This window comes from Helianthus annuus, chromosome 8 (genome assembly GCF_002127325.2).
Source record: "Helianthus annuus cultivar XRQ/B chromosome 8, HanXRQr2.0-SUNRISE, whole genome shotgun sequence".
In the NCBI taxonomy this organism is placed as follows: Eukaryota; Viridiplantae; Streptophyta; class Magnoliopsida; order Asterales; family Asteraceae; genus Helianthus; species Helianthus annuus.
Window position 1 is genome coordinate 66278971 of NC_035440.2, and position 22353 is coordinate 66301323.

Sequence of the window (22353 nt, forward strand, 5' to 3'; positions counted from 1 at the left end):
CGATAGCAATCACGTAACAAGTCCAAGTATCCGGTCCAATCAGTTGGGCTCGTAACAGTGAAAGTCCAACAGTGTTCGAGTGTTCGCGGTCTCGAGTCGAGACTAACGATTTCGAGTCGAGACAAGTCGGTCTCAAGTGGTACTGGTTTCCGAAGTCTCGAGTCGCAACAAAGGAGGTCTCGAGTTGTTATGGTCAGGTCGAGACTACATGGTCTCGAGTCGCAACCGGACCCGCAACCGTGGTCTCGGTTTGTGCTGTTTGTGTTGTAAGGTGGTCTCGAGTCGAGACTAAGGGTTCTCGACTCGCAATCCGTGTCGGGACAAAGTGTAACAGATTTCCTGAATTATTAGTAACAATCATTCCGTAATTTCAGCTAACAAGTTAGGCAGTTTCGAATCAGATCAATCAACAATATTCACAGTTTCATATTATCATCATCAGCTAATCATTATAATCATACGAAACATAAACCGCAACATCTATCTATCATGTAACCGGATTCTAGACTAATCATGCCATCCTAACCCGAAATCATAATATCACAGCCGGTTTTAACAAGCATATATTCGGACCAATTATCATATTGCCAATCATACATGCAGCCGATTTCATATGTATTCATAGTCAATATGCACATGAGCCGATTAGCAAGAACACAATCAATCATGTAACAATAGCCCTAGATTATCATGCAAGAAACATCATCAAGCATGAAATCATATAACAATCAGACACTTAAAACACTAACCGGCTTAGGGATGAAACCCGTGAGGTCTCGAGTCCAGGTGGTGTTGTCGCCGGCTTCAAGAGGAAACGAGAGAGAGAGAGAAGGAGTTCTAGGGTTTTGGTATAACTTGTTTGTTTTTGCAACAAATGAGAGGAGGTTACTAATTACCCTAGTGTTATGCGTATACATGAAATGGGCCGGACCCATCATTGGGTTGCCTCTTGGTCTCGAGTCGGCCTAACATACATGGGCCGATTGGGTTTGTGTAGTTGGATCATGCAACCATATAAACATAGCATAACCTTCACTTATTCAACAAAGTTCACATAATCACATATAGTTCATACAGTTAACACGTAATACAAACAAGGGTTCAAAATACGAGTTGTCACATAGTCGCAGTCTACATCAAATCAAGCTAGGAAGTCTACAAACACACCTAAAATCTAGGTTGTCGGATTTGTATTGGGAGAACATAAAATTCGTGACAGCTTATGTGATTGTAATTGTTTATTAGTATGGGATAATGAACGCATAAAATACTGTCGCAATGTAGTTGTTATGGATTCTCTTGAGCAATCTGATTCGTCTAGTGCCGCGCCCCGATGATTCCGCCATCGGTTAGGGTGTGACATTTCAACATGTTTAAACATTGACTTCGTCACAATCTAAACATTTTCCAACTGCTTTCCACTTTTCTTCAAAACTCCTAGCTTTCTACTCAAAACCGATAGAATCTGAGCTCATTCAGGCCTCCTACTCATTCCCTAGTGAAGTGCCGGTTTGAGAACTGATGTCTATCGAAGAGATAACCGACTTAAAGGGTTGAACATGAACAACCGTCAAGAACAGTTAACTGATCGGACGGGGTGATTCACATCCGATCGGATGACTTGGACTTGGAGGGATTTCCGTTGTTTGACACGTTGTCATACCGTCTCGGTCAAACCGCAAACTTTCTAAACTTAACAAATTTTACAAGTTACAAAACGAACAAGTTACCAAACGGATTGTCGTCCTATCGGATAGCCATCCGATCGAACGACGATCCGATTGGACGACTTGTGGTTTCCAACACTTAAACAAAATTTCAAACTTCAAAAGATAACAGTTTCCAACGAATAGTCATCCGATCAGATGACCATCCGATCGAATGACTATTCTCTCAGGAGGACCAAGTCTTTGAAACATCTCACTTGGAACGGATTGCCATCCGATTGAACGACCATTCGGCCGGATGACCGGACGACCTGAAAGGAGAGATACTTCTATCATTTTAAAATGCTACAACGAAAACTTCAAAGTCACATCATACACAAACACATCCATCCCAAACGGATCACCCTCCGACCGAATGGCCATCCGTCTGGAAGGTCATCCGATCGGATGACCCTTCGTCACTTAGTTCACCGACACGCTGTTCAACGCACTGTTCATCGCCTATGCTATCATTCTGTAATCAAGCTAACTTTCCAACGCTCCTTTCAATCCAATCCAAGGCTGTGTTATTAATTTAACACAATCTGTAAGTATACTCGAACCCTTTTTGCTTTACGCAATTTTGGGTGTTACATACGTTACCTATTTCGAATCACTAACAACACACAACGCAAACACTTTTATATGCTGACCGTTACTACATGTTATACGTGTTACTCGATGAATGCTTGTATGTTATGTTTATACAGTGATTGTTGCCTGACACCTTAGCAACGATAGTACTATAGTTTGGACTCAGCACCTGTCGTGGACAGGGGTTGTTAAGGGTATTACTTCACGTGTCACAGTGGTGATCTGTGTTTGCGCATTCTACAACTCGCAGTCATGTCTGTGCATATTTCATTGTCGATAACCTGCTAGCTTCACTTTTCAACATGTTACATGTTGGTTATGCGTAAATCGCTTTCGCTATCTACTTTACTATTAAACTTGTATGCTCACCTTTACACTATGTGTATTGACCTCTATTTTAACGTATGTGACAGGTGTTTAGGATACAGTGCTATGCTAGCTTTTGTGGAATCAAGTTAGGGGAGTCTAGAAACAAAACAATTAATTTATGAGTTGTCGGAACAGTTTTCTATATGTCTTTGAGAACTACTTGTCTGTAATAACTGTGTTACTTTTTATGTTACGGTATGGGACGTAATGCTTAAATAATTAGTAATCGTAGTTGTTATGGAATCTCTTGGACAATCTTTTCGCTTAGTGCCTCACCCCGATGTTTCCGCCATCGGTTGAGGTGTGACAAATAACACTTATATTTTTCACTTTATATTCACTCAATAGTTCATTAGGCTACATGGTATGGTGACCATCCTCCCTTGGAGGAAGATCCGCCACCTAGGCGCCATATCATAGTCCTCTTGAGGATGGTTCATCCCACAAAAACAATAGAAATGGGAGGATGATCCTACCCCACTAGTTTATTATTATTTTTTTTTTAAATCTTTCACTTTTTTAACTTTAACAAATAAACTAGGAAAATACTTTCATTAATATTAAAAAACAATACATAAACTTAAAAAAAATATAAACTTAAAAAATCCTAATAACTTAAAAAACATAAACTTATAAAAATCATCCACTTTGATGCTTCTTGATGATGTCTTCTTGCAATTTTTTTAAAGTTGAGCGTTTTGGTTCGAGATAACTATCAACATCCATCGTCAATATATCCCCACTCTTTGAGCCGAACCTTATCATCAGCCAATCGTAACTTGCTTGCCTTATTTTCACGTACCTTTAATGGGGTGTGTGGACGAGCCTATATAAGCCTTCACTAAGGCTTCTTCCTCGAGTCGCGTCCATTGTTTCGGCTTCGGTTTGGACGGTTGGCTTTGCTCACCTGCAACTTGCTTGCCTTTTTTTTCTCTTGTTTGTTTGCGGTTGGGTCTCGGGAACAACTTCAACAACATCTTCGTCGGGTTCGGTTCAAATGGGTTGCGATGGTTGTTCGGGTTAAACGGGTTGCACGAGTTGGATATTAAAAGGATTACGCATCATCAAGTATTGTATGGCTAGACTTTGTTGCGTGTTCGCAAAAACGTTCCGTGACTTTTGGAAAGCGGCAAAAGCGTTTGCGGAAAATTGACCGAATGGGTTCGGTTCCATCGTGGGATAGTACCCCGGCACCGAAAATACATTCGGGTTGTTTGGGGGGTTCGGGTTATTGGGGTTGTTCGGGTTGTGGGGACGTTCGGGTTGTTCGGGTTGAAGGGATCCATGGTAGAATAATGTTTTATAAAAAGGGAAGAAGGTTTTAAAAAATTAGAGAGAGAGATGAGGTTGTAGTGGGTGAAAAGTGGTGAATATATATAAATTTTGGTATATTTTAGAAAAATAGCGGTTTGTATATTTGAAATTGAAAATTTATTTATTGTTATTTTTTTGAACGGTCAAATGCATGGGAAAGACAAACTTTTTTGTCTTTTAGTGCTTCGTCTCCAACGTCTCCTACTCGAAGGAGACGACAAGGACGGGGGGAGGGGGATGGTGTTTGGGATGGGACGATCTAGGGGACGTTCCCCATACCACCAAGCCTTAGTGGCAGGTGTTACTTCTCCATTACCTGGGGATTGGCCTGAGCTACAATCAAATGAAAGTTGTCATTATCAAATTACAATATGAGCTATTGTGAGGCTAGTTATTAGTAGGGACATTTACTTTTTAGAGGAGAGGTTATTCAAATTTGGGCAAAGGAAGTATTTAAGGATTGATGTAAAGTATTACAGCAGTAACATTTACCATTAATAAAAAATCAAATTATAATATGAATAATTATGAGATAATGGGTTGGAAATGCTTTAGATTACTGAAATTCAATTGCCCGTGACATTATAGCCTAGTGGTATCTTAGGGGTGAGATAAGGCTAGAAGTGTTTAAAACCGGATATCCGAAAATTCGACAAATTTGTTCAGAAATTCAACAATCCAGTGTTTATTCAATAAATCGGTTCATGTGTTCAAGAATCTATTGTTTATTCAACAAACCAATACATATATTCAACAACAAATCCAAAAATGGTTCAAAAAAAATCAGAAAATGGTTAAGAACAGATCTGAAGATAAAGTTAGAATCAAATTAAAAACCATTTGATGTTTTGAAATACAAAACCTAAAAAATGACTGAAGAAATCATGTTACTTTGGTCGTCTGAAGAAATAATTCGGATTCGGAATCTTGGAATTTCGGATACTTCGGATTCGGTTTTGGATTCGATTTTTTTTGCACACCCCTAGAAAAGGCTTAAGGACCATTAAGTCCTGAGTTTGATTCCTACAAGGTGGTTTTTCCTAGATTTATTGTGTTTCCTCCTGAATTGGTGTATAGGCATTATTGCCTAGTGAGGATTCATATGATCGAGTGATTCCGCGGGTGGCACAATGATACTCTAATAGTCTTTTAGTTATCTAAACTTGTTGTTCAAAAAAAAACTAAAAATCAATTTACACACTTTAAGGTAGCGTTTGGTATGAAGGAATGGAAGGTGGAATGGAATGAAACATTCTGATGGAATGAAAATAAACATGTTTGGTTATCATGTGGTAATGGAATGGAGCATTCCAAGGGAATGTAACTCCTTCCAAATATAATAATTTTCATTCCTTGGTATGTAGGTGTTTTTTTTCCATTCCCTCAAGGAATGGAAAGAAATATGTTGTTATTATTATTATTATTATACTTATACTTTTATTTGTATTTGTATTTATATTTATATTTATTAATATTCATACTAATATTAATATATATGAAAAATCTATTACTAATTTTTTATCATTAATATATTATTATTATTATTATTATTATTATTATTATTATTATTATTATTATTATTATTATTATTATTATTATTATTGAGTCAATTATATTTTTGTCGTTTTTAATACAGTTGTGTTTCGTTACTTCATCTTTTTTTGTTTATCAAATTGTACAAAGTAATAATTCATTCTATTCACATATGAGTAACCAAACATCACAATGGAATGGAATGATCCATTTTATTCCGTTGTCCATTCCATTACCTCTTCCATTCCATTCTCTCCTCTATTCCATTACCCCATACCAAACAGACCCTAAGAGAATTCGTAATTAATTCCTTATCCATATTCATATATTTGTACTAAAAACAACTAATTTTTCTCTCATTTTTAATTAAATAATATTTTTTATACCTTTATCATTAATTTTTTTTCTATATTTTTTTGCCATATATTTACAGATAAACAGTAACATTCCCATATATTTTCTCTCTCGCTTGTCCACTCACAACCACTCAAAAATACTAACAACTATTGCTTATAATATAACCAAAACCCGCTCACACACTTTGTTTGTAGGGCACGCGAATGCTCTAATAAATTCATAACGAATGACGTCAAAGGATATGCTTCCTCGAAGTCAACTCTAAGCCACACAAATTCCACTCTAACCTTGAAGTATAAATATTAAATATTAGGGAGTAGGGATGAGCTCGGTACCGACCGGTATCGAATCGTTACCGGAACCGAAAGTACCTGTACCAAAAATCCTCAAAAGTGGGTACCGGTTCCGGTACCGAATATACCCGGTACGGTACGGTTCGGTGCCGGTACGGTACCGGTATTTGAGGGTAAAAACCGGTAAATACCGCAGGGCCGACCCTGAGAATTCCTGTACCATGTTCGAGCTTGGAAAAACGTGCCCTCGGGTCTTAACGAAATAAATAATTTAAACTAATTTTTTCATACAACCGTGAACCGTTGACAAAAATATAGCATTCGATAAACAATGCATTTGGGTATTGGGCTCACTAACATAATCAAATGAACTAACTAATAAAATAATATTTTTGTAAGTGGGCCTATGTTATGTTAGTATTTGTTTGGCTATACTCTATTAAAAAAATTACATATATAATATCAGCTTTTTTTTTAAATTTATGTGCCCTACGAAATCACGGGCCCTGGCCGGTGGTCCTTCCCGCCCACCTCCAGGGCCGGCCCTGAAATACCGGTACCGAACCGGTACCAAAAATGTCAAAAGTCGGTACTGAATCGGTACCGAAAAGGTACCAGGTTCGATAAATTCGGTACCAATCTCGGTTCCCAATACCGGTACCAAGTCCATTTTGCTCATCCTGTTAAATACCCCTTGGTGCCTTTAGCTAATTATATATCACTTGCTTCCCAATAATACCTTCACATACATAAAGATGTTATCTTCACTATCACTTACTATCATTTTCGTGTTCTTTTACTTAAATCTTGTGTGGCAGGCTGGAACAAGCCCCATCGATGGTTCAAAAACTAAAAATAGTCCCCCTGCGTTCTTTGTATTTGGCGACTCGTTGGTCGACAATGGAAACAATAATTTCTTGATTACAAGCGCAAGAGCCGATTCACCTCCTTATGGGATCGATTATCTCTCTCATCGTCCTACAGGCCGTTTCTGTAATGGTAGAACCATGCCAGATCTTATAGGTTGACCCCTCAACTATTCTTGTAATCAAATCTATATATGTTTATTTGTGTACTTATAGTTTCATTGAATTTCAACAAGTATTTAGCTTTTCTGAATGACTTTGCCTAGGAAATTTATTAATGACAAACATACCATGGATGTCTTTTTTTTTTTTTTTTTCTTAACCAGTCATTTTCCTGATTTTCTAAAATAAATACACCATAAACTGCACCTTGCACAATTTTCTTTTCAGGCGAACAACTCGGGATGGATCCGTTATTACCATACTTAGATCCGGAAATGTACGGTAAAAATCTCCTTAAAGGTGCCAACTTTGCTTCTGCAGGGATTGGAATTCTTAATGACACTGGAATCCAATTCGTAAGTTGCTATAACTTCATTATTTATTAAACTCAAACTAGTAAATGTACGACCCTAGATAAATTTAAAAATAAATTAAGTAGGCAATTTAAATAAAACAGTTGTGAAATCTAAATATTTTTCACGAAGTGGTTGCGTGGAGGAAACCACTAGTAGCCAACGAAGACGTTGGCTCTTGAAGACCCTGTTGCAAAGTAGATTTGTCCTATTTGGTCTATAAACCTCATATTTACTACTCATATACCGATGTAGGACAAATCTTAGAGACTTAAACCATACGATTGTTTCAGTCTATAACACACATATATAACTATGCTAAATTAAATTATAAAATCTTGACTATTTTTCGGAAACTATATACATGTGATTAACTGTTCCTATATCAGCTTCTTCCATAAGAAAAAGTTATTTCTAAATAAGAATAATCTATATCAGCTTCTTCCATAAGAAAAAGTTATTTCTAAATAAGAATAATAAAAATTTAATCCATGATTCCCAGAATAGACGGTATTAATAAAAGTTGGTACATTACATTTAATCATAATTCCTAGAATAGATCGGTATTAATTCGTAATTTTTTTCAACAACTAATATTATCCCCTTTAGACTCTGGGGAGTGGGGCGTTTTATGGGGCGGGGGATGTCAGACAACGCTGGCTAACCTACACCGTGCCAGCGTTGGCCACGGCATTGTCCCGCTAGCGTGGCTTTGAAGCCCGGCGTTGGGCGGGGAGGGGGTGTGAGCTGGCTAGCTAGGATTGGTTGTTGAAATTGGACCGTTTGGGGTACTCGTTAGCCATAGCCGTTGGGCATGACAGTTTCAATGTAAAAAATCAAATTTTTAAAAAAACTTACAAATTTTTACCTATAAATACTCATCTCAAACTTTATTTTTTCCACAATTATTTACAAATCTTCTTCAACCAATCTCACACTAAACAACAAATCTTTTTCAACCAAACCAACATCAAAAAACCGAACATGGTGCATTGGACGGAGGAGGAGGAGGAGGAGGAGGAAGAGATCGCACTTGTCACATCGATCGTCAATGCACAACGTACGTTACAATGCGGTCAAACCGTGTATTGGGGACTAGCGTTCCAGCAATACCAACAACACGTTGGGAATGCTCGTCACAATTAAAACGTCTACCAACACAAGTGGCGTGAACTAAAACCGAAGCTGGATCGGTTTAAAATTTGTTTCGACCGTGTCCCTGCGAGGGACCTGAGCCACGACAATCGAATGGAGATCGCGAAGATCGAGTGGAGGCACGACGAGATTTCGGAATTTAAGTGGGTTTCCCACTTTAACATTTATCGAACTCTGTATTTTTTTTTAGGAATTATTAACTACTTTTTTTTTATTTTTTAGGATTTAATAAGTAGTTTTTTTTTTAATTTTTAGGATTTAATAAGTAGTTTTTTTTTTTTTTTTTTTACTTTTAGGAAGTTATGCAACTTTTTTTTAAATTAATATAAGTTTGTGTTTTATTTTATAAATCTCAAGTATATAAAAAAATATAAAAAAACCAACATGGACCACCAACGCCGCTAAAACATGCCGCTTCCACACCCCAATTTTTTTGGGGTGGTCTGTTGGAGCCCACAATCGCCACGTGTCGAGTAATGCCCCTAACCCAAGCCTCCTCCACACCCTATAGTCTTACACAATAATTCTAAGTATTTAGGTTTGAACCTAAAACCTCCCTGTAAGAGTCATATGCCTCTACTAAGTGTGCTACCTTACATTCATTAATTCATCCATTGAAAACTATTTATTAATAAAAACTGCAGATTACAAAATTACAAATAATAAAAATATATGTATCAATAAAAGTTATTTGGTGTCATACATGCATTGTGTCCGTCATATAGCACTTTAACTCGATCTTATTTCAATTTTCATAGGTGAACATAATTCGAATGCCACACCAACTAATGTTCTTTGAAGAATACCAAAAACGTGTTGCTGCTATCGTCGGTAGCCAGAAAACCAAAAAGCTCGTTAACGAGGCACTCGTTATGGTAACTTGTGGAGGCAACGATTTTGTGAACAATTATTACTTGGTGCGACACTCCTTACGATCTGTGCAATATAAACTCCCCGCCTTTGTCAGGTTACTCACCAACGAGTACCAAAACATTTTAATGGTAAGAATTCGCCACTATCATAGTTTTTAATATTTAACACTCAACTATACATTTCAGAAACTATATATTTTATGTAGCGGCGCAGCTTGTTGCCCGTCTACCTGCTATTAGTCTGTAATTGTCTCTGTTTTATTTATCTTTGAATTTTGTTACATCATATGTAGAGGCTTTATACATTGGGAGCTCGAAAAGTACTCGTGACTGCCACCGGACCATTGGGTTGTGCACCATCGGTAATCGCGTTGCATAGCCGGAAAGGAGAATGTGTGACCGAGCTGCAACGAGCTGCGCGCCTGTTTAATCCACAAGTGACAGCAATGATCGGTTCGTTGAATAAGAGATTGGGTAGTAATGTTTTTATTTCCGCCCAAGCGCATCATATATTTTATGATTTCATCACCAAACCTAAAGCTTTCGGTAATCCTCTTACATGGTTTCTATATCTTTTCTTTAAATAAAATATAAATGTAGAAACGAAGTAATCAGGGTGTTAAATGGGTCGAGCAGGATTTGAGGTGACTAACAAAGCATGTTGTGGGCAAGGACCATATAACGGGATGGGACTTTGCAATGCATTGTCACACTTGTGCCCCGATAGGGCCAAGTATGTGTATTGGGATGGCTACCACCCGACTGAGAGGGCGAATCGGCTGATCGTGAAGGAGTTATTCAACGGCACCAAGTACATGAAACCCATGAATCTAAGCACCCTTATGTCTGTCGATTCTAACAAAGGATAAGTTGTTACATTTCACAAGGACCGGTTATATGTGATGTTTGACAAAGCTTATAAATATGCATTACTAAAATTGCAAGTCCGTGAACATATTGTTATATTTTTTTTTATTATTTTATCATTATGATACTTTATTGTTATAAATTCATTTAAACATAACTAGCAATAAGACTCGTGCGTGTTACGACGTGGATACGTCGCAAACATCGAATGGATTAGTCCAAACGTTATGTCATGTGTTAACCATATGAAAATGTGTGTTACGCCGTATCCGATTGAACTTAATCTAACCTATATAAGCATTGCGATTGGATCAAAACATAAAGTAAATCAAATTTATACTGTACAGTTATAACGTATTATATGTGAGCCGACTCATACATAGAAAACGTAACGCATATAACGGAAAAGTTGACATGTATAAATAAAAGAGATTAATTAGAGCTTTTGAAAAAAAGGACAAAAAGAAACCACAATTTGGCTCCACTCTATTCGAAACAAATTTTACGAACATTCATGAAGACATATTATATTTGATCTGACTCGTTTCCAAAAAAAATTATGTTAAAACATACACTAACTCAAATTTATACCAAAATGTACATAAAAATATGCACGTAAAAATAGTCTTTTTAAACCAAAACGTATTATATTTGACCTGACTCATTTACAGAAAAAGTTTACGTCCAAACGTAGAGCAAACCGAATAATACCGACATGTACATAAAAAATATGCACGTAAAAAATTGTTTTTCTAAGTAAAGGAGGTATAGGATAAACTCAAAACAAATTATTAGTAAAAAAATTAATAGGTTAAATTCGTTCGTGAAATCGTGCCAGTAGCACCAATACCACACCACTGCCAGCCACCATCAACATCAGAAGAGCTCATAAAAATAAAATACATAAATAAAGGAAAAAATAACACCGAGTGAAAAAACATACGTAAAATCGTTGAACCTCACACGCATGTTGTGGCGTGTTGACTTGCAAATTTAGAACGAAATGAAAAACTTGCGAAAGATAAAAGTAAAATGGACTAAAGTTGAAAATAAAAAAGAGTTAATGTTAAATTGCAAAAGATGAAAAGATTTGGGTTAAACGTAAAAAAAAATCAAAGAGGGTAAAATGTAAAGATAAAAACCTTTGGGTTAAAAGTGAAAAATCAATATTTTTTTGAAAAACTCTCCATGCATAGGGTACAACAACATAAAGCAACAAAATGTTAATAATTTATAATGTGGTAATCTATTAGTCGCTTATCGCTTTTAATATATTTTATAAAATTCGGAGTTTTCCTTTGCGACGTACTTATTTTATCTACGATTACACATAATTTTTTACTTAAAACCGAGTTGTGAAAGATAACGTACAAGTAATCGAGACACAAACGTACATGTTATAGAAGTTGCCTCGATGGTTAGTTTCTTAGTTATAATATAATATAACGTTGAGTAAATTAAAAATTAGAGTTAAGTGCCATTTTAGTACCTGTGGTTTGGCCATTTTACCAGTTTAGTCAAAAGGGTTTGAAACGTTGTCATTTTAGTCCAAATAGTTTCAAACATTGTCATTTTAGTCCACTGAGTTAACTCCATTTATTTTTTCTATTAACTAGAAGGGCAATTTGATCATTTCATATGTAATTTTGTTAACTAGAAGGGCAATTTCGTCATGTAATTTTGTTAACTAGAACAGGACTGTAACGGTATTTTCAATACCAGTACTGGCTCGATACCGGTTGACACCAACCTTATCCCAACCCGTGATATTAAAAAAATGACTAAAGTTAAAAAGTAAATAAAATAACTATTATTATTAAAATAATAAAAATATTTAAAAAATTATATATTATTATAATATTAAAATTATTATTCATTTGCTTCTAATTTTAATATATAAAATATTAAACTATATCATGTTACCTATAATAAAGTTTTTTCTCTTTTGTAATTTGATCATCAAAATTTCTTCTATTAATACTTTAGCCACATGAAATCTAGACGTATTTTATTTTACTTTACTTTTATAAACCAAATAAAAAATATAAATAATTCATAATTTTATAGTCAAATACTTTTTATTATATATTAAATATGTTAAACAAATTATCTATTATATTTTCCATATATTTTTTATGATATTTAGAATAATTATAGTTTTATCTTATTTTCTATTCAATTTATTTATTAATTGTAATAAATTTGGATAGGTCACGGTTTTACTCGAGTTTAATTTATGATGTAACTTTTCGTTATTTCCGAATATACCGTCACATGTGTTTTTACCTACATTTCGACACAAATGTTTTGTATATACATTCTCATGGTTTTCCTCGAGTTTAATATACGACGTAATGTAGCGTTGCAATGGACGGATATTTTATTTGCATTCATATGGTTTTCTTATATTTCTTACATTTTATTTAGTGTTTGGTTGTTTTACACATTTATATTTTGTAGCTTTATACTACCGGTCTTTACTCATTTAGTTTGTACGCGGATTCCCCGTCACAACGCGCGATGGAAAGTTCCTAATATATATTAAACAACATCATGTTAACTACGTGGGACTTTTTTTATTTTGTTTTTTGCCACAAACTTTTTTTTTTTTACTTTTTTTGTTCTGCTATTAAACTTTATCAATTCCATTTTTAATGATATCCATTTTTACGTAGATATTAAATTACATCATAAACTACAATGTAGTAGTTATAGTAGGTTTGTTTGTTTGTTGTTATTTAATTTTAGTTTAACCTTTTACATTATAAATAGAGTAAAATGCACTGATAGTCCATGTGGTTCATCAAAATAACATGTTTAGTCCCTAACTTTTGAAAATTACATCTGTGCTCCATTTGATTTGACAAGTTGTTATCCGGATAGTCCCTAGAGGTTGCCGGAGAGGTTGTAGGTGGGCAGAGAGGTGGAGGGAAGGTAACTGGAATGAAGATTGAAGAGGAGATGGGGGTGGGTCCCACAAATAATTGATTAACTATAATTTTGTTTTAAGTGTTTTTTAATAAGGGCAATTTTGTCATTTTACATGGAGTTAACGAAACAAACTAACGGTCATCCAATCTAGGGACTATCCGAGTAACAACTTGTCAAACGCCAGGGAGCACGGGTGTAATTTCCAAAAGTTAGAGACTAAACATGTTACTTTGGCAAACCATTACTCCTATAAATAATATACGCCTTTAATCAAATAACTTTATTTTTCTCTTTTGTTAGTTTTGTTTACAAAAACTAAATACGAGATATAAATTATTTTGAAAACAAACCAACCCGATACCCACAAAAAAATTATTTATTTTTTGACAAAAACTAAATATGTTCCCGTTTATTTTTTTTTTTAAATCAGGTCGGCCCCTGCCGCTATAATAGTTAATATTAAAACATAACTTCCTGTTCAACGAACCCTGACGGCTACAACTTGAGTTGCGATGATGCCTATTGCGAGTTGGTAATCTTCGGAGTTCGGAACATGGGGTTGCAACACCACATCATAGGTACTGGTACCATGTCACCATTTTTTCCTGTATTTGTTACATTTTATGTTGTTTTTTTGTTGTTTTACACATTCATATTTTATAGTTTCATACTGGTTTTTACCGATTGGTTCGTATGTGAATTCTCCGTCGCAAAGCGCGGTGGGGAAATCCTACTTATATATTTACTAATAATACATGTGCCTAATAAATAAAGTTATATTGTAGTCTTTGATATATATTTTCATTTCTCTTCTAGTTGATATTGATGGAAATATTACTTTAAACCCAAAACAAAGCGTTACTCACTTCTCTTGTTAGAATAAATTAAAAGCATATCCAGATTAATTGTTCGGACATGAAATAAGATTAAAACTCATAACTTGTAGTTATTTATAACAATAAGAAAATGCATATGAGCTTCAACCCAACATGTTACATGTTGGAGTCTAGGTACATGATGGTGCTTATGTTCATGGGTTTCATGTACTCATCTGCACCATTAATCATCTGTTCTACAATATATCGACTCGCTCTTTCCGTCGGATGGAAGGCGTCCCAAAACACAAACTTGTCTCTGTTCTCACACAACGACGACCATGGGGTGCATAAACCCACCCCATTGAATGGTCCTTGCCCACAACATGCTGTGTTTGAGTTTTCAAATCCTGCAAAATCGCTTAAAACAGTCAAAACGTGTGTTAAAACTTAAAGATAAGTTTAGATGATGGTATGTTCTTACCGAATGCTTGAGGATCTGTGATGATATTATGATGCATCAGTTTGGTATTGGCTGCGATGAAAACATGATCACCCAATTGAGCATTAACCTCTTGAACCAGTTTAACGAGTTGTGGTTCAAACAAATCAGCTGCAGCCTGAAGCTCGGTAGCACATTGACCATTTGAACTGTGCAAGGCTATCTCTGCTGGTGCACAACCCAGTGGTCCAGAACCCAACAGAATTGCCCTTCTAACTCCACTTTCATACAATGTCTGCATCGTTATTAATAACGTTCTAAGCCTCCAACAATATTGTTTAGCACACTAAATCAATATATAATTTATATATGTGTACATATTTGGCGAATTTGTCATATTGTTATGGTTGCTTAATTTGAAGTACACCTTATATTTTGCATTTGCACTGATTTAAACTCACATCACTTTTGTGAGGGAGCAGACACCATATCATTAAACCTCTAGGCATGGGTAAGTAGACACACCTAGTGGTGACATTTTCCAAGACGACTCAAAGCATGATACAAAACTAAAAATAATCATGTTTTGGATTAACATATCCAACCTATTTAAAAAAACGGCCATTTAATTAAGCAGGCGTCGTTAAAAAAAAGCCGTTTAAAAAAATAATAATTAAGCAGATTGAGAGACCAACCTGTTTAATTAAGCATGCCGACCCTCTAACGTGTGTATGACTTTAATTAAGCATGCCGACCCTCTAACCTGCGTATGACTAGTTCAACCCATATTTTTACAACTCACCAACTCGATTGATAACATGTTTACAACTTGGTTGTTACCCGCCAACCTATCTTACAAGTTTAGATAAATGGTAATCAATCGTGTCCACGTTACACGATTTTAAGTGTGTGCAGGTTAGGGTTGTTTTTTACGCGAATAAAAATATGGGTAATGATCTAGTTGAACATTCCAACCCACCAACCTAACACAATCCTCACGTCTCATCCACCCAACGGATCAGGGTAGGTTTGTCCATTTGAGACACATATCTCTAACAAGTTCTCAATATCATGTTAAACGTTTACAACTAAGACTGATTATGATTATTATAGTATAACTATTTTAAATATGAGTGGTTAATGGCTATGGTTGATATAAGATGTTAAAATCATTTAATATTTAGAGATAACTTATTGCGTTGTGCCTTAATGAATAACGTATTCGCCGATTCATATATGACAATCCTATGGTTTTATAAATAGTGTACCCTGTAGTGAATAATTGTATCCACCATATTCACAAGTATTGTATTCACTCGTAGTCAACGATAAATACAGGCTAGAATATCCTAACGATAAATACACGTATAGACTAGTAAATACATGTATAGCTTCAGAGTTAGTGTATGACTTCGGTGAACACGATAAATAAAATGATTTTAAATGATTAAATCTTACCATCATAATCTTGCGATACTCTGATATGAGGAGGGTGACATAATTAGGAAGAGCAAATTGGCGTCGCCTTGCAGAGAAAGGAGTCAAGTAATAGTTGTTCACAAAATCGTTACCACCAACTGAAACAAGGACCAGAGCTTTGTTTACAAGCTCTTTAGCTTGAGATGCACCTATTAAACCACTTATTCTTTCTTGATACTCTCTGAAGTACGCTAACTGTACAGACATCCGAAGTACGCTTGCCTGCGCACAATCCATTATTTATGTTGTTACATATCAGATTATGATACCACATTCACAATCAAAAAGCCCAAATGCAACTTTTTGTAAGAATGTAAAGAGGGTTGGAAACTATGGTTTAACTCAATCTTCTTAAAATGAATTTCCTAAAATCTTTAACTTAATAAACATATGTTTGATAAAGGAAGTTTGCATAGAAGAGTATTGTACTCTAGGCCAAGCTTGTGAAGAGCTAGATGCCACTTGGGGTTGCATCACTACATCATCAAGATTGCAAGATCAAATGGATTCTACTCAAATGTCCTAGTGATTTTTTCATATGTTGTTATTTATATCAAACACTAAATCAATGTATGACAACTTTTTTAATTGTTCAAGGTTTAAACCTACGGGTGTAAACGAGCCGAACTACTCGAGATCGGTTCAAAAAATAAACTCAAAAGGAACCGAGCTTAAACGAACTCGAGCCCAAGAGCCCGAGCCTAAACATAAGCTTGTTTAGTCTACAAATGGTTTTTTTTTTTTCTAAGAAGCCTTATAAACCATTAGATTGTAATTTTGAATGGATAAGATTGATTAATGACATTTTTTTATAAATTGTGTTCTACCTCTAATGATTGATTAATGGCATAGGAGTATAAACGTAATTTCGGCGCGTTTTAAATTCAAAAACTCGAGTGCAACTTCTTCCAATCTTTTTAAACATCGATAACTTTTTTTATACTAATTGGTTTTAAAAAAAACACCATGATAACAAGCGTTTTTTTAATCTTTAATATGAGTATCATATTGACATATAAAAAAAATTACGAGTAAATTGCCGAAATCGTCCCTGAGGTTTAGGTATGTTTGTCAGTTTCATCTAAAACAACTTTTTTTACTAAATAGTCATTCACTTTTGAGATTTTTTGCCATTTTCATCCAAAAGGCTATTTTGCTTTATTTTTTCTGTCAAATATTTGGATGAAAATGGTAAAAAATCCCAAATCTCAGGGACGATTTTGGCAAAAAAGTTAGACGTTCGGATGAAAATGACAAAAAATCACAAAAGTGAAGGATAATATGGTAAAAAAAAAGTTGTTTTGGATGAAATTGGCAAACATACCCAAACCTCAGGGACGATTTTTGCAATTTACTCAAAAATTATGTTTCTACCAGGTGTTTGATGGTTTCTTTGGTTTAACTACATAATATTTTATTTGTAGCGGTTACATGGTATTTTATTTTGTGGATAACAAAGGTTGAATTGTGTAATGTTTTGCCCCCTTACCCTTACCCATGACTCCATGTAACATTACAGAAACTAATTAGGTTTTCTTTCACACAAATAAGTAAAGGCTCATTTCGCATTAGTTATTTCTCCACGTTAATAAATTTCAAGTAAACATCAAAATGGTCCCTGAGTTTAAGTTATTTTTGTCCAAAAATGAAGCCTTTTGTATCTGGTTTTCTGAGGTTTAATTTTTGTTGTCATTTCTATCCAATTACCAAATTGGGTTAGAAATTTCTGTTAACATCTCCTTTTTGTCGTTTTCCTCATTTAAATGGAGGGTATAGTCGTCAATTTATGCCTGAACTCCATTAGGAACATCAAATGAGGAAAACGACAAAAAAGGCAGAAATTTATAACCCAGTTTGCCAGTTGGATGGAAATGACAACAAAAATGAAACCTCGAAGACCTAGATACAAAAAGTTTCATATTTGGATTGAAGTGACAAAAGTGACCAAAACTCGGGACCATTTTGGCAATTCACTCATAAATTTAAGTAATATTTGTAATGGTAAATTAAGTGTTTAGGACATTAATGGATTTAGTTTAATTGTTAGACCATGCGTAGTGACCGTTATAGGGGTGTGAAGGGATTTGGTAACTCCCCCAACACCATCCCTCTAGGCGTTATAGGGGTATGGATAGGGAGGAGCATTTCTGGTATAATGTCAAATGAGAAGAAAAAAATTGGAAATAATAATTGAAAAGACATTAAGACCGTGGGGTATGGTGGGGCGGGGGTTGGGGGCATGAGTTGACACGTGGAGTTCGAGCCCCCCCCCCCCCCCCCCCCCCCCGTGAGTGACGTGTCCGTGGGGTATGGCTAGCCCGCGTGGCTTGGAAGTTTATTAAAATAAAAAAAATTATAAAAAATACACACCACATTTAAAAAAAAGCCTAAAATTTTATTAAATTCCTAAAAATTACAAAGTTCTAAAAAATACAAAAAAAAACCTAAAAAAAGATTACAAAAAAAACCCTAGAGCGTTAGGTAAATTTCAAAAAGAGCGAGCTTGTCGAACGGCTTTCGTTCCTTGCCCCGAAACTCAATATTCGCCACCGCCACCCGGTCTTCGCGGCTTATCTCACCGCTCGGAACGGCTTCGTAGTAGGCTTTGAAACGATCAAGCTTCGGCCGTAGCTCGCGCCATTTATGTTGGCACGCGTTTAAGTTGTGCCGATCGTTTCCCACGTTATGCCGGTAGCTAGCAAAAGCTGTCGGCCAGTAACGCATTTCACCGGGTTGTCGGCCCTTCATTGCGTCAACCACGCTCGTGACAAGAGCTAGCTCTTCTTCGTGTGTCCAAGAGGTCATCGATCAAGTGTGTTTGGGTTGGGGTAGCGGGTTCGATCAAGTGTTTTTAGTTGGGGTAGCGGTGGACAGCCAACAAGATTGTTTGGGTTGAGGTAGCCGGTGGGGTTGGGGTTATATATATAGCGATGTTGACTGATGGGTTGGGGTGAACCGCTTGGCTTGGCCAAATGGTTAGATTTTAAATTTTAAATGCCCCGCTATGACCTGGCCAACAAGCGAATAGGAGCCGGCCACATAGGATCGTTAGCCCGCCCCACGCCCGGCTTTAAACTCCCGCCCCTTGGGCCACGCCTAAACCCAAGCCCACCCGGGGTGGTGGCTTGGCGTTTTCAGCCAACTCATGCCCCAACCCCCGCCTCATACCCCACAGTCTAAGGGACGTTATCAAAAATGGTGTTTGGTAACGCCCCTATATCATCCCTCTAGGTGTTATAGGAGAATTTCTAGTATAATGTGAAATGAGAAGAAAAAAATTGACAATAATAATTGAAAGAACATTAGGATGGTGATACAGACATGTGCTAGTTTTGTAAACCACCTAGAAGTCGATTTTCCTGTATCACTTTCTTATTAAATACTGAATGCCAGTTTTTAATATCTTGTGAAGTTTAAATTTTGATTTTTCATTTCTCTATCTTATTAAATAATAAAGATTAAACCATAAGTCATATTCTTTAATTTCTTGTAAAATCTTTGAGAAATATATAATATGTTAATTAAAATAAATTTTAAAAAAGAATTTATTTAATCTGTGTAATAAATAAGTTTTTAACTTAATTGTTAGATATTAATATTAGTTTGGAGTATACATATTAATTTCGTAAATCATAAAAACACCTTTCATCAAATACGATTAATAATTTTGGTTTGATTTGTAGTCTAATTCTGTTAATTGTAACTGAAAATTCTATATATCTACTAAAATCCTATATAGGTATAGAAATGAGATAAACTTACAAACTGAACTCCAGTATCATTGAGTATTCCTATTCCTGCTGAGGCAAAGTTTGCGCCATTTAGAAGCTTTTCATTCGTCATATCTGGACTCAAGTACGGTAAAACGGGTTCGGATCCCAAATGCTCACCTGATATAACACTCAATTATCACATATATGATGTACCATAAATAAAACATTTAAGATCAATAAAGGCATTGGATCAAGTACAAGAGACAAAAGGCGTGCGAAGGGTATGTGAGATTCTGAGCCTGACGCGTGTCCTTTTTATTTAAGGAGGGAAAGGGTATTTTTCATTTTTTTACCACATAGCAGAAAATACATAATCACGTAACCTTATACAAAATCATGTAACAGTATACAAAAATCACATAACGTTACCTTTGTTTCACGAATAAAATGCATATTACGTAATTACGAACTGAATATAATGAATGTTACGTAATTACGTAGGCTTATGAAATCACGTATTCACGTAACCACGTAGCTTTGTAAAATAATTTTTTTTTTAAATTAACAAAATTATAGCAATACCCTATTCAAATTAAAGAGAATGGAATCTTTGTTAATACGGTGTAATTTTTTTAAAAACAATATTATCATATGAAAATGTTATAGCCGTTTGAAAATCAATAGGGTATTTGGTTGAATGACGGAAATACCCTTTTGTTATTTATTTTCAATATTAATCTCTCTTTATTTATGAAAATGCCACCGATGAAATTGTAACCCTTCATCTTTAGGAATCTAATATCACGATTTCCACATACACTTCGTACGTGAAATCCCTCTTGTACGCAATCCTCCCCCATGATATAAAATAATATCTGTACACATCAAAATAAATTAGAGGAAGACACGAAACTAATGATGTCGGGGATGTTAAGACCATTGGAGAAGCGGCCGCTTGGCCGATGTGACGGAGTGTCGATGCCATAAGGCGGCATGTCGGCCCGTGCATAAGTGACCAAGAAATTGTTGTTGCCATTATCGACTAGAGAGTCACCAAACACGAAAAATGATCGGGGTTGATTTACGTTAGGCGGTGTCCCGCTAACACCGATCACCAAAATGGACCCGAGAAACAACCTTAGAATATCCATACGAGATAACATTTGAGAGAGGAAAAGAAATGGTAATTGATGCTTCTTATTACTTTTTTAAATGGTGAAATTTGCCGAGTCTCCGGCCTATAAATAAATACAAATTTGAGAGAATTTAATGAATATAAGCTGTATCAAATTTCAGTCAATGTATAGTTATTGTTGCAATATTGTGGTTTGAAAGTCAGCGCAGACTTGTGTAAAGTATAGTTTTTTTTTTTAAGGTGTGAATTATTCGTGAATGTCAGGAGGTCTAGTATACGTTGTTTTAATCGGGTTTGTGCTAGAGAGCTCCCTCGCACAATAGATCCCCAATTAAACCACTCAATGAGAAACCCCTATCAGACAGACTCAAACTTAAAACATAAAGATTAAAACTCACTCGAACACACCATAAGAGGAAATTAAATACTCGTAGCCACTTGCTATAGTTATTGTTGCAAATCGTTTCCATCATTCACACAGAAATAAATATTAGTTTCTTGAAAAAAAATATTGAAAATTTAGATTGAACATTTATTGTCAAAATTTATTGATGTGTTGACTTTCTATTTTTTTATAATTGTTACAACACTAAAATGTCAAAATGAAACTTTTTTTTTATCTGGGTCTTTGAGGTTTTATTTTTGTTGTATTTTCATCGCAATCACTAGCTTTAGTTTAAATGTATCCGTTAACTTCTATGGACGATTTTGGCAATTCTCAAACCTAAAGGATGATTTTAGCACTTTCTCATTTATTTTTTTTTTAATTTTAAAAATTTTATTTTTATCTTTAAATCAAAAACAATTATAAATAAATATATATACATATACACACACTTATTTATTTACACACTTATTTTATTGGAAAAATTACGCGTTTTGTCCTTTATCTTTGTACCCTTTTGCAGGCGGTGTCCTTTTCAGCGAATGTTGACAGGTTTTTCCCTTTATAGGGAATTTTGTTACACGATTTATCCTTTAACCCTAACCCAGTTAGATTTTTTTTGTTAAATCTGATCATGTGACTTGCATGTGAGGGTATTTTTGTCATTTCACCTTAAAGGACTAAATATGTAAATAACTTCTGTCACACCCCCAAAATCCACCATGCGGAGTATCACCGCTTGAAGGCGTGACATGACCAGGATCGAGCCACCTGTCACACCCCCAAAATCCACCCGCGGAGTACCACCGCCTGGGAGCGTGACTGACCAGGATCAAGCCATCAATCATATCAAACATAGCATTTAATATAAAAGTAAATAATGTAAACCATCGTGACATGATTGATGTTCCAAAACCAAACATTGTTTAAATAGCGGAAGCATAGTAATGTATCTCAAAATAATTATAAGTTCAGAATAAAGTTCATGATCCACATCCCACAACGACCTGCT

The 22353-nt window shown here is 35.4% G+C and overlaps 2 protein-coding genes across 2 annotated transcripts; one reads left to right on the top strand and one right to left on the bottom strand.

Moving 5' to 3' along the window:
• The first annotated feature begins 6902 nt into the window (after positions 1-6902).
• Positions 6903-10529, top strand: LOC110936816 (GDSL esterase/lipase LTL1). Its single transcript, XM_022179223.2, has 5 exons — positions 6903-7189; positions 7423-7550; positions 9461-9703; positions 9868-10120; positions 10211-10529. The coding sequence occupies exons 1-5, from the start codon at positions 6922-6924 to the stop codon at positions 10441-10443; spliced, it is 1125 nt and encodes a 374-aa protein (XP_022034915.1). The 5' UTR covers positions 6903-6921; the 3' UTR covers positions 10444-10529.
• Positions 10530-14345: 3816 nt separating this feature from the next.
• Positions 14346-20972, bottom strand: LOC110933661 (GDSL esterase/lipase At5g33370). The gene is made up of 5 exons (XM_035976017.1): positions 20735-20972; positions 19871-19998; positions 16088-16330; positions 14672-14924; positions 14346-14597 (listed from the first exon to the last, which is right to left on the bottom strand). Exons 1-5 carry the CDS (start codon positions 20970-20972, stop codon positions 14365-14367), a joined length of 1095 nt encoding a protein of 364 aa, XP_035831910.1. The 3' UTR covers positions 14346-14364.
• Between the last annotated feature and the right edge of the window lie 1381 nt (positions 20973-22353).